Here is a 14,283-nt window from a genome sequence, read left to right as displayed (position 1 = left end):
AATTTGTAGTGTGATGACCTCCTTCAATCTCTCCATGCTGCAATTTAGTCACCTCACATGAACTTCAGGCGATTAATCTCCTCTGTAGAGTTTAATAGGTTGAGCCATTAATCACTCATTCAAGAGATTTCAGGTGATTTTAAGCAGGAAATTCTCATTAAAATAAGAGAACACAAGAAGGTCATTTGTTGTTTTTTTTGTTTTTTCTTTAGGGATTAATCTTATGAGATTAATTACATAAAATCATGTAAAGTCACATTTTGTTTTCTTAAGCATTTAAACTCCTTAATCAAATGATTAAAACAACACTGGTGTATCCCAGGTCTGTCACTATAGTTGACAATTTCTAGATGTAGCATAAGTGCAATTGGTAACTTTGCTGCAATATTTAAAGGTTCACTCCGCTAAATATAATATTAAAATGTTATCTGCATATTATTTATAGCATGTACAGTGGCTGATAAAGTGCAGCACCTTGGCTCCTTTCTCTGTTGTTCCCGTTTGTCAGGGGCAATCATATACAGTGACTGGTATCAACTAAATAGAGCTCAGTCCCTGTCTGCAGTGTGAGTGGCTGATTAATAGCAGGTAGCCTATGAATAAATTTAGCTATTCAAGGCCATACAATGTAATGTATTATTTTTTTAACATGCTTTGCAATATTTTAGAAAGTCACAATGAGTGCAGTTAAATTTTATTTCCATTTCAGAAACTCGAATGTTTGCAACCTTGCATCAGCCTGTCCAATAACTGGATCAATTAATATTAAAAATAATCAAGATTTTCGTTCCGTTTTCTAGTACGAAGCAGCCAGAAGTGCTCTAGAGTGCTTGCATATAATACAGTGTGACTGTTGCTGTATGTATCTAACTGAGGCTGTGGAGAATGCTAGCATCAGACAGGAAAGCTGGATCACTAAGCTGTATTGTTAAGCGTGCCTGTTGCATAGCATATTGAAATCCATGTTACATAATACTTACACTTTTAAAGAGATAATATCACAAAACACATCTAACATGACATTAATGTAAACCAGATATAACCTCAGTTACCACACACAGGCTGTCACAGTATTAGCGACCTCTCATATTTCCTATTGGTTGTATAACATTATGTGGTTATTGATTTGACTTTTTTATAATACTTCCCTAAGAGAGTGTTAGAGAGTGTTAGGGAAATTTAAGGACTGTTCAACATTCTCGATTAGCATTACTGGAATGAGATGGTTAGTATGACTGCCAGTGAGGCCGCCAGCTTTGCAGTAGAAGATGTGAAAATTTAACAGGCAGGTGGAATATTAGGTGTTGATATAATAACGGAGAACTTTATCAGGGTGGGGTTGTGAAGTGAGCTCATAAAGATAATACAGAAATTTATTTGGTATTCTGAAAAACAGAACAGATTAGTCAGTAGGAAGTGAATACAATGAACTGTTCCCTATGGACACATTATCCTCTTTATGAACATGGATCATGCTCTGAAAATTGTCCATTGTAAGTGTATACCTGCTGATATCATTTATTTTTTCCTGATTTAATATATATATTTATATTTTTAATCTAGTGATCAAGACTGGAGAGAGTGGCATGACTGTATTCCGACTTCTTACTAAAGAAAGTGGATGGGCTTGGGTTCAAGCCAATGCACGTCTAGTTTACAAAAATGGAAGACCAGATTACATCATCGCAACACAAAGACAACTTACGTGAGTTCTCTTTTAGAAGGCCCTGTGTGTTAATGTCATTTCATGCCAATTAAAGTCTCTGCAGCTTTAGAAGAGAACATTTGGTTCACAAGCTTTGATCCATGGAACAAAGTCAGGTCATTATTGTGGGGCTTCGGGTGGTGTGGTAGGATTGGAGTATGGAGATACAAAAAAAAGCCACCTGCTTGTTTCGCAGGTGACTGCAACCTGATCTCTTAGTCTGAGCCAGTCAGTCAGGCAGCTCTTGGGTAGTTATGTGATAGCATAAAACTCCACTTCCCTCTCCTTATTTTGCTATGACATTCCAAAGGTGCTCTGCTTACTAAGTCTGTGGTTGCCATGGTTATCTCATCACACTTTACAAACTGTAATTTATTAACAACTAGAATCAAAACCCTAAGGAAAAACGATCAAATCCATGTGTCTTCTCACAGGTAACCAGAGTAATTTATGTAAGAGAAACACACATTTTTATAGTTTGAACCTTGAAGTTTAATAAAAATTGTACATGTCTGTGTTGTAAAATCTCCTATTTACTACTGGATGAATCAATGAGCATGTCCACCCCACAGGCAAGTGAGTTTTAATCAATAGTAATTATGCATATGGGCTGCTATGTAATCATCTTTATTAGCATCACACATTCTACTCCATGCCAGCAAACAGTAGCGGTTCTTGTGGCTCCATCCAGCACTGCACCTCTATAGGGAACTGGGGGAGAATCAAAAGGATCTTGTAGAGAACTGGGCCATGCTACTTATTACGTTTTTTATAAACGTGACCACATGGATGTTTACTATTGATTTAAACCCACCTGCTCTTAGGAGGATCCCGGTCCCCATTGTCACTCAAAGATCCTTGACTTAAATCTCCGCATGGAACATAATGTCTATGACATTGACTGCAGATTTATACATGGTCCCTTATACAAAGGACAATCATTTATCAGAGTTTATAGAAATACCCACATTGCTGTAACTTTTACCTTCCTAAGGAAATGGATACTGATTCAGTTCACAAAATGTCCGTCTCCATTGTGTTTGGGCAGTGCAGTGATATTTAACTCTTAACTGGTTATCTTTTAGTTAGTGTTCTTCCAAATATGAGCTATTAATTAGTGTCACTCAATCACCATCCTAATGTGGTTCTTAAAAAATGTGATACATATTGAAAGTGTCTCATTGTAGAATGCAGAGCAGTGAGTGAACGCAGAATACCAGATTACATCCAGATCTGAGAAGCTCCTCTAAATATGTTAGGAATGGCCAGTATTTTGATAAATGCACATTTTTCCCAGAAGTCATTTTGTTTTCTCAATATGTCTTTTGTTTGTTTTTGTTTTCAGAGAGGAGGAAGGAGCAGAGCACTTAAGAAAGCGAAGCTCACAGCTGCCTTTCAATTTTGCAACCGGTGAGGCGGTGTTGTATGAGCCCTCGTTTCCTTTCCAAGGCATATTGCCCCCCTCACAAAATAAACCTAAAGGATCTTCAAGTAAAGGAACCTCTGCCAAAGCTACTTTAAATGAACCACCTGTCAATCCTGCTTCCCTCCTGGGTGCCATGCTTAGGCAGGACGAGTCTGTGTATATTTGTCCTCCAGCTCCGAACACCATTTCTTTTGACGGCTTTTTCAAAGATCCCACAAATGAACTAAGCAATAACTTTACCAATGTTTGGAATGACAATCCGATACCTGTGGCCAGTAACAATATGAAGCGAGAGGAAGCAGCTTTTTCCCAAGGAAAGAGTGTAGCACACTCTGCAGAACGCGAAGACACCTTCCCAGAGGGCAAAAACAATGATCTTTACAATATCATGAGAAGTTTGGGCATCAACTTTGAGGATTTGGAGTTGATACAGCAAGATGACGATTTTTTCAGAAGTGAATTTGAATATCCAGATATTGGGGAGATTGATGTGGCAGATGAAATTCTGACTTACGTTCAGGATTCTCTAAACAGAAAACCAGACTGCATGTTTATGAACCCAGTTCAGCAATTACCATGTGTGCAGGACTCCAGCAATGTAGCGCAAGGCGGCTTGGACATACCACAGATGCATCAGCCACCGCCAAACCAAGCCATGCCGCAACAGTTGTGCCATAAAATGAAGCACATGCAAGTCAATGGTGTGCTCAAAAACTGGAACTCTGTGAATGGCATCCCTCTCACTTACCAAGAACAGCCAAGTGAGCAATATGTTCCTAGCCTCAACAACGTGGCTCCAGAATTTTACAAATCTGAACTCAGTGGTGCTCCATTTGCTTGCAAGGAGGAATATATGCCTTACCCGGAGTCACTGCCCGCAGTGGCACTACCTTCTAACCTTACCCAGATGGACTTTGATCTGGGAAATGTAGAACAACCTATGTACTCTGCTTCCTCAAACTTGGATGGCTTTTTGGAATGTTTATCACAGACACCTGAAATCCAAGACTGTGGCTTAAATGCGCAGACAGTTATGATGACTTCCCAGCCTTGCTATTCTGGTGCTGTGTCTATGTATCAGTGCCTACCGGAACCTCAGCCATCCTGTCTGAATCAAATGCAGTACAATGCTGTGAGGCCACCTCAGCAGCAGATGTTAAACAAAGTAAGCTGCACTCAACAATATGTACATACATAAAATGTTAAATCTTTATATTAAATACTCCCCATGTACACATTCAGACCTAGGTAGGCATAGATTTTCGATTTATATATTAAGTTTTCTTAAACTGCAAGCAAAAATGTTCCCAGTTTTCATTTCCGAAAAAAGTTTGCCGAAATGTTTTCTTTCTAAAATGTATCTTCTGTATTGTTGGGAGCTGAATGCTAGTGATGGATAGGATTGAAAAGGAAAACTGTGTATTTTTAACTGTAATTGGAAGAACTAAAATTTAATTACAAAATATTTTAGTTTTGAATACACTAGAGGAAATGACAAACACCAGTTTCCTTCTCTTTTTTTGTGGCAATAACAGGTTCTCAAGGTTAACTTGTTGTACTATAGTTAATTGTGATGGACCATCTGTAAAATGTGTTTTAAGGGATGTAAACCTACAAGGGGTGGATTGGGGGAGCGGAGTCCATTAACCGCAAAGTTCCCCCAGAGGCATGTGTACATTCCTTTACTTCTTCCCACTACATCTGTTGGGAGTTTATTCCAAGCATCTACTACTCTATCACTAAAATAATAATTTCAGACATAACCCCCACTCCTTAGCAGTTTAAGATTGTCTCCTCATTTTTAGTGCTCAACCAACCTTTTATATTAATTCCTGAATATAGGAGGGGATTAGGTACATTTTTCAATCGCGTCCCCCCTTTACTTTTAATTTGTACCACATTATAGCTGCTGCATTGGAACTTTCCTTTGGAGAGAACTGAGCAATGCCTAAGATTCAGCAGCAGTGCTCCATACTATATATGAGCGCTGGCTTCCCTGTAAAGCACAACACATGGTGGGAGTCCCAGAATAGGATCCCCTTTCAAAAGATTATTGTCAAGATATATGAATTGGGTAAAATTAAAATGTAAAGCAGAAAGGCTCTTTAAGGTACCACAAGTAATTATAGTGAACGTTTTATCATTTAATCAAACCCTATAAAAACATCAAGTGAGATAAGTGAAATCTAAGAGTCACATTTCTTATAGGGAATAACACGCTTCAAGATGTTTTTTCTCTGATAAGCATGTGAATAAATGTTTGTTTGTTTTTTTTGGGGATGGGGGTTACTCTTGCTCCCAAAAATTGATTCAGAAAGCTCTCTGCATGCGAATGGGATACTGGCACTGCCTAATGCCTCTGTTCTGTTGACATGCTTTAGCACCTTTTAGTCATTTGTAAAGGCAGTAGTTCCTGGGGATCTGAAAGCTTCTTTAAGCTCACATTAGTAACAGAGAACCCCACCAGTCCATCCTGCCTTGGTTTAAAATGCAGGTTATTGCTTGGATTTCATTTGTGAGCCTAAAGTATAGATTTGGTGTGTGTATATGTGTATCTAATGTATATATGTATGTGTGTGTATATATATATATATATATATATATATATATATATATATTATATTTTTTCTCAAGTAACACTTGTTTCGTGTGTGTGCATGGTGGTAATATGTTTTCTTTCTTTATTTTCCCAGCAATTTCAAAATGGTTTTGGCGGTGGAAATGTAAATGAAATCTACACAGCACCAATAGATGTGGTAAATAGCACCCAGACTGCCCCACATCTACCCGCTCGTCATCATCATCTTCCTACGAACTCAACACATTACCCTGACTTGCCATCAAGTGGATTCATGTAACCGTGAGGAGAGCAGCCTGTGTGCACGCTGCTGAGTGTGTTTCTGTTGGCCTAAATAAACAAAGACTTCATGCTGAAAATGCTTTAAACTCCATATTACATCCTAAAGAGTTTGTTTGGGCGATTTGCACTTTGTAGGCCGCCAGCGGCGTACAGATTGGACTGGGCTGGCCAGGCCATACCCAGATGTAGAGAGAGCATATTTTGGAAAACAGAAAAGGCTCTGGTTTCCCCACTTATAGAAAGTACATATTATTTCAAGTCAGTGTATTTTTGCAATACAGTTCTGTAATATATAACCGCATAAGATAAGTAGCAATTTAAGGCAAACATTGTATTTACCCCTTCACTGCTGTACAATAAAATGGCCCCAAATAGAGCACTTATGCCCTTTGAATATTATGGCACGTTAAATAATTTTATAAGAGAGAGTTGAATACCTAAATCATGTTATGCCTTTTAGAAGGAAAAATGTCACCTAACGAAAGCACCTACTTTAAAGTGTCCGTTCCATTCACTGTGTCTTCAAGCACTTTGCACTCTCTGATAAGACTGGATTAGAATGTGACGCTTTACTCTCTGTTTATCTGTACTTCCATTTCAGATAGAATCTATAACATATAGTGTATCCTGAAGTAGTTGTGTTGTATTCTACCACTGGAATTTAATTTACAGTTTTGTTCCTTTTAAAAGAATTGGCCATTGATTTTTCAGTTGTTAAATGGATTGTGTTTTGATAATTTTATTCTGTTCTAACCTTTTCTAGCTGCACTTACCTAGCATCTTCTGTTATCAATGGTTCATCGTACACTTGTATGTACAATCCAAACCAACAGGCTTAGACTATAAAAGTTACATGGGCTTATAGGCCCTCAAACGGGGTATGTTTTACTACATTATATTGGCACCAGTAAATAGGGCTATCCCAAACTTTAATCCCTAACATCAGTTTCTAATATCTATTACATTAACTGCCTCCAATTACCCTTTTTCTGTACCATTTTCTGCTTCCGTAAAGCCCCCTTGTGCATTGATCGGCATCTCTCCATAGATATTGATGATCTCTTTGTGAGTATGCATGTGTCCTCCACTCTCCTGTGTAAAGTACACAAGCTCTCAGTGACCTTAGTATTGGCTACAAGGATACATTCAGTTGCTAAACAACATTTTGCTTTATGCAATTATGTTGCAACACTGTTGGTCTTTTAACAAATGAGATCTTTTTGTACTCACTCTAACCACACACTACACTTTTTCTTTAATACAATATTTTATAATTATGGATGTACCACTATGCAATCTAAACCCTTAAGAGAAAATAGGAACGTAAAATTGATGGTTCCACCTTGTATAGGGTTTCATTAAGAATCTTGGAGACATCTTCCTTGAGATTGTTTACGTTTGACTAATGCCTGTATTTAACTTTAAATAATGGAAGTTATCTATTTTGCTAAAATATTTCACAATCTTTTTTTTGTTTCCTTCTTTGAATCCGTTTTCCCCACTCCTACATAGTACTGGAGTTGCACTTTTTTTTATCATTGGAGGCTTTGGCAGATTAGTTGAGTAGTTAGGGCAAAATAAAGTATACAAACAAATGTCATTCCCCTCCTGTGTAATGTTGACTACATGACATGACCCTCCATTTAAAAAGTGAAAATGCAAATACATTTTGTTTTCTTGTCGTGATGATACCACTTTAAATAGAAATGAGTTCATCACAATTTGTCTTATTATTTTCTGATTCTTGGTGAAAGATAAAACTGTTCAGCAGTCTTAAGATGCAAGAGAAATATTCTGTGGAAAATGTGTCAGAAATGCTTTATTTCTATGTGTCTCTCTCTGAGTGTTGCCTGTGTAGACTCGGCTACTGGAGATTTTGTTACATAAAAATGTAAGGTGAAAAGTACTGACACATTGATACTCTCTTTTTTTCTTTGAAATTTGTTAATTTCTACCTTCTAAATATCACTTCATCAATTTATTACAACTTTATTGACTATAGAAATGAAATGTTCTGTTCTGAGAACAATAATTGAATTAAGACTACCAAATTCTAAATGGCTATTTCACAGCACAAGCAATGGCAGACTTCTCATGTATGGGACGAAGCTTATACTTACATCAGCAATATTACCCTGTTGTAGGAATATGTTTTGAAATCTCTGCTTACACTTAACAGGGGAACTGTCACTATCATTTTTGTATTGCATAAATTTAAATATAATTTAATAGAGAATATTGCTAGTTTTGAAGTATAAAATACATAGGTATGATTATTGCTATTATGACCCTCTTCAGAGTACAATACTTATAGGTGTCACTTGCAATTGTTACACTTATAGATTACAAGAATGCACTACACTCAAACGTATGCTTGATTATTGCAGAACTTTTAAATATCCTACAAGAATAGAGTACATTTAAATTAATTATCAATTTTAGCCATACAATACTATATTCATAAAAAGCGATTGTTCTCATCTAAGCTAAATGCCACTCTTATCTTCAATGTGACTGGCTGAAAAGTTTAGTGTGTGAAATGTATTCAATTGCAGCTGGTGCCTAAACTTTATACTTCAGTGTTGTCACTGGTTCCTTGCGAATTATTGGCTACATTCTCATGAATAATAGCTCAACCCACAAAATGGCCGCCTCCACAGTGTGTGGACAACACGTGCACTTTAAATTGCTACGGCTTTTCACAATAAAGATAAGTACAATTAAAGATGGACTTGTAACTTTTTTCTAAAAGCTGTCCATTGAAATTTAGTCCCTGAAAGTAGAATTGAGATATTCAGGTATGGCCAACCTTGTACATGTGGTTTGATTTGTGTATTCCGACTGTTCATTTTAAGAGTTTCTGTCAGTGCAAGGGATGCACTTTAAATAGATTTGATTGAGTCGTAGCCATTTAAACTTGAGGTAGTCGCTTCAACGACAGTTCTCTTTTGTCACCCATGTGAGCGGAGCATGCAATAAATATGTCTTATTGAAGTTAATTTAATTAAGGGAGAACAATCACTGACATTGGTTTACCTTTAATCTGGTAACATATGTTAAAATAAATTGATCTTTCCTTTATGTATGGATCATTATTTGTGTTCATTTAGCCACAAATTGTATAAAACAGGGTTCAAAGTAACTCTTCTGTAGCAAGGAGTGTGATGTTTTGTAATATATTAATTATATTAATCTTGTACTTGCTTGACTCTCCTCATGAGGCTGGGAAGCCAAATGTTGCAGTTATATAGTTAAAGCCTTTCCAAGCACCAGTAAAACAGCCTGTGCCTTATCTTGTGTTCTTATGTGTTTAGAGAGTGTGTGTGTGTGTATGTGTGTATATGTATATGTATGTATATATATATATATATATATATATATATATATATATATATATATATAGTATGTATGTGTATATATATATATATATATATATATATATTTACATACACACACACACTGATTATTATATAAACTCTATGCAATGTTTTTCAACATGTCAACCTGTCCAATCACTGAGGAAGGCATATGCATTAGGGTTTGCTTGTACAGTAGATATTAACCAGTATTGAGTTTCTTTGTGTAGTGTGAAATGAAAGTACAGCATTGTGTTTGTTTTAGGTATATTTTTGCCTTTTTTTTTTATTTTAATGCAGCAAATCATAATGGATTATTAAAACATGGAAACCTCCACTAGAATTAGACTTACCGGAGTCCATGCTTGCTTGGAATGAAGGATTCCCTGGTTGAATTTAGTATGTATACCCTTCCAAGCTTTAGTTCATAAGTGTTTCTGTCACTGTTCGTTGTTGTCTCTCATGAGAGCCTAAGCTGAAAGTCGCTCTATTCTATGCCTGTTACACTAAAAATGTTCAAATGCAAGACTTTTTTTTTTCTTTAAAAAAAAAACAAAACATTAAAAATAAATTAAGGCATCATCTATCAAGTGTACTCATTGTTTATGTTTAAACTCTAACTTTACCATTTACAATTTATACCAATTGGTAGTACAAGAGATGTATCTTGAAATAAAATCATGTTCTGGCATGTAAAAATTTGAGTCCTGAACAAAAAAAAACAAAAAAAATTTCACAGTGATGGCTGCTTTGAGTTGGAGCATAACTAGTGTGCTTATTGTTACATGTTACTATACCTGCTGAATTATATTCTTTGTATTTTCTTTTCAATAAAATGTAAAGTGTAAACACAATTATGTTCATATATAGTTGCAGAGATCTTTTTGTGACGTCAAGGCTTCTCTAACACATTTTTTCCTAAGTCTTGCCTTTCACAAAGGTTTAAATATCAAATTTTTAAAAGAATACTGCTTTGTATTTTTTTTTTATCTAAAAAAAAAAAATCATTTGAATTGTAGATGCAAAAATGTTTTAAATAATAAAAATTTGTATATGTTAAAGTGATGACATTGTGTGTGCTGTGTAACTTATATGTAATGAACAAATGCAGCTTTCTATGTAAGATTATTATAATTCTGGAATTTTATTTGCCACGGTATGGCAGAAAAAATACTTCAGATAAATTGTATTCTGTGTAATTCATGATGATGCAGAAAACAATGGAAAAAAAATGTCAGTTCTGTTTTTTTTTTATATTGTTTAATAAAAAGACAATCATTTGGACTGGAATCGATTCACTTTGGCAAAATAGCACAACGTTAGGAATTCCTTAAAATACTTATACACATACAAACGTTTTCTTTTAATCAACAACATTTTTTTATCATTAAAATGTACCGTTACATGAAGAAATACTGTTGGTGCATCATTTATTAAATAAGTTCTAAATGTATCTCAGAAAATGTAAATACTATTTTAAAGTTTACCCATCTGCTGCAAATAGTGAATGCAGCCATTTTGTGGATTCAACATGAGTTCCTAATCAATTGAATGACACAGCTCCTGGTGAAAAGTTAAACTGCATTCTCAACGCATTCTGGTTGTGCCACAAAATGGTTTCCTCCACAGTTTGTAGGCCTCAGTATTGTCACTAGTTTTGAGTGAATTGATAGGTTGAATCCTCAGGAATTTTGGTTCAATCCACAAAATGTCTGCCTCCTCTGTCGGGGGGGAAACTGGTACACTTTAATGAAGGCTCTACTTGGATATTTGTTTTGTTTCTCACACAAAAAATAAAACTATAGTCTTTTTGATATGGTTGTACATCCGACAAACCAAATATGTAATGTCCATATCACTAAGTGCCAAACATGCGGTACTGTTTATGTACTGCTATCTTGTAAAAATTGCTGTGCAATATATTTCTAAAACAGCTCATTTGCCATTGAAACAACTGAACTATAATGGCCCTTACATAATGTGTGCACATCAGTCATAACATTAGGCCTGATTTAAAGTTCGGTCGCAGGTCCATTTGCAGCATGTAAAATGCAACTTGCGTAAAATTAGTTGCACTGTGCACAGCTTACTTCCATTTTTGAGTTGAGTATCGTACTTTTGGTCACTTCTGCCTAGAGGTGGTGTTCACGTTTACATGCAGTACTTAGTACAATAAGGACATGGAGACACAAGTCAACAATGCACCTTAGAGATGTATCCAATTATAACTGACTCCTATCCTTTCATGAGGCGTTTTCTTTGAGCGTCCCACAGGCCTGGTTCAAGTAAACATGATGATAACCTCCGCGTTTTTGTGCTGCAGTTATCTAAGCACAAGATTTCTTAAAAGATGTACAACTCAAAATATAGTCACAGAAATGTAAGTGTATGGACACATTTTTTCATGTACACAAAAAATTTATATTTAACTAAATCAGACCCAATGTGCGCATCTGTTTGTTTTTGGTTTTTTTCATGTGCTCTATTCTGTAGCCTCAAAGAACAATGTGTAGCAGTATTATATTTCCCTTTTGTCTTGAGCTCAATTTTATATATTTTTTTTTTTCCATTTTGCATTGTTTGCACAAATCATACCTTTCATGTTTTAAGGTATGATCTGTATTGCTCTTCCTAGCCTTCAGTTAAAATCTGTAAGACATTATATATGGTAATAAAATCTATACAGAATTTAACTTATTGCTGTTTGTTTCTTTGGTTTTTTTTCACATATTTTTTCCTTGTAAAGGAATAATCTATAGTATTTGACACCCAGTAATGTGGAGAGTTCCTAAATCGCAGTGGTGCAATATCTTTGAACAGTGTGATCTGAGAGGTAGTATCTTGAGTATATGGCTAGGTGGACATTGGAGGAATGTAATTGAAATATATATTTTGGTAACAGTCTTCCTTTAATTACCTATAAATCATTGTTTCCTACTCTCCCGGAATATCCAGATACTTCTGAATTTCTAGGAGTTCTTGATGATGTAATTCACAGTAAATTGTGTCACCTGGGCCCTGCCCTTGCTGCATGATGCCGTGAATCGCAATTCACATGGCCTCCGCTCTGCACTGAGCACCAAGAACTCCCTTCTGGGATTTCCTGGAGGGGAGTCCGGAAATGTTGACAAGTATGATATACATGTTCCAATAAATGGTCCTACGGAAGCTATATTGTTGTTTGCAAATATATCACTTATGTAAATAAGAATGAAGTGATTTCTTCAACTTGCTGCTGCTTATTGAAATATGTATTTTATTTATTTGAAAAAACATATATGGCATTTTATCATGCTTTAATTTAGTTTTTACATATATGGAATATTTTGTATAAATTGTGTTTCTTTATATATTGTTTATTGTGTTAAATATTTATTATTAGACAACTAGAGTCTATTAATAACTAAAGATGCTCAGGCTCGGTTCCCCGAGAACCGAACACACCCGAACTAGCAGATCCAAGTCTGTACTTTCGCGCTCCCTTGGAATTGAAAATGAGGCAAAACATCATTGTTACATTGTCTGATCTCCCGAGCTTTTCTATAAGTACCGCCCTCCGCGGTGTTCCAGCGCCATTTCACAGAGGGACACAGAAGGGGTAGCACAGTTCTTGTCAGTCTCTAGTGCAGTTGGGCAGCGTCATAGATAGAATAGAAAGAGGAGGGATAGCAGTGTTCAAAGTCTCCAGTGACATTCAGGAGAGCTCCATTGCTAATTGTCATTGCTGAAATAGAAATAATAGGTCTGGCAGGCTTGGTCTTCTAAATCTGCAGTCTTTGTTTGAAAGTGTATAAAAATAATATTGGAAGCAAAAATATGTAATTTTAGCAAAAAAAATAGGGATTTTAGAAAAAAATTGCTTCTGTTGGATTTACTGGAATTTGTATTCTAGGGATTAGCAAAAACTGCAAATTAGCTGCTTCATGATATCACTTATATGAACTATCCATTAGTGCCTGTGGTCACCTTTAGTCTTTTTTTTTTTTGTTTGTTACATATTTTGTTGCTGGTGACCCTTTGGCAGCTGTTTCCAAGGATGGCAGAATTCATCTGTTTTGATAAGATGCTTATATATCCAATTTAAATCCTATTACTCTTGATATTTATAAGGAGACCGAGTTAGATCTTATGAAGGATTTTAATAGACTGAAGAGTTTTCTTAAACCTTCGATGAGACACTGGTGGGACCATGTCTCTCTTCAGTAGTATGTAGACAATTGGAAGATACCTAGGATATTTTAAGGCATTATCCTTTATAGTTGATGAGAATTTAGTAAATTAGTTTGTAATTTATTAGATTAATGTTTATTTGATTTATTGAGGTTGCTCCTTAAATATAGAGAAGAGAAGGTTGTCAATCTGGGATGAAATTGAGATTTTGATAGTCAAATTCACTGATCATCACAAATTTCTGATATTTAAAGAAAGAGATTTACAGATCAAAAAGTGGAAGAATATGAAAAAATGATTGTTTATAGTAAAAATACAAATATACAAGAGATAATACAGATTATCAGATGGATATAGTTAGAACCTATAACAAGAAGAAAACACTTCCCTCTTAAAAATATGCAGAGGGTAACACAAAGGGTCAAAATGTGAGAACACATCAATTCAATGCTAACTCCTATTCATATGTAAGTCACAATAAGCCGAGGTATAACCAAGATACCAACTGTAGATATGAGAAATACTGACTTTGTACCAACTATTACATATCAGAAGTTGTACCCCCCTAAATAAAAGGATCTCTCAAGAAGAGGAATTGAATAGAGGGATCTTATTTGAAAGAGAAACCACCTAGAACACCCTGGCCTTCTGAAGCTACCCTACAAATAATAGAAAAAGGTGAAACAAAATGTTATAAAGAATCCCTATATTCATCCAAACAGGTATGAAATATTAGAGAGGAGAACTCCAAAAAGAGGACGAGAGG

The 14,283-nt window shown here is 35.6% G+C and overlaps 1 protein-coding gene across 1 annotated transcript in view; it reads left to right on the top strand.

The window, feature by feature from the left end:
• AHR (aryl hydrocarbon receptor) overlaps positions 1-8,716 on the top strand; it is an 86,039-nt gene extending 77,323 nt beyond the window's left edge. The window contains exons 9-11 of the mRNA XM_075212215.1: positions 1,564-1,705; positions 3,051-4,296; positions 5,825-8,716. Coding sequence (XP_075068316.1) covers positions 1,564-1,705; positions 3,051-4,296; positions 5,825-5,989 — 1,553 coding nt within the window. The 3' untranslated portion in view covers positions 5,990-8,716. The remainder of the gene's footprint in view (positions 1-1,563; positions 1,706-3,050; positions 4,297-5,824) is intronic.
• Positions 8,717-14,283: the final 5,567 nt, after the last annotated feature.

Source organism: Mixophyes fleayi, chromosome 5, assembly GCF_038048845.1.
Source record: "Mixophyes fleayi isolate aMixFle1 chromosome 5, aMixFle1.hap1, whole genome shotgun sequence".
Lineage (NCBI taxonomy): Eukaryota > Metazoa > Chordata > Amphibia > Anura > Limnodynastidae > Mixophyes > Mixophyes fleayi.
Note: the sequence above shows the minus strand (reverse complement) of the source record. Positions and strands in the feature narration are given on the sequence as shown.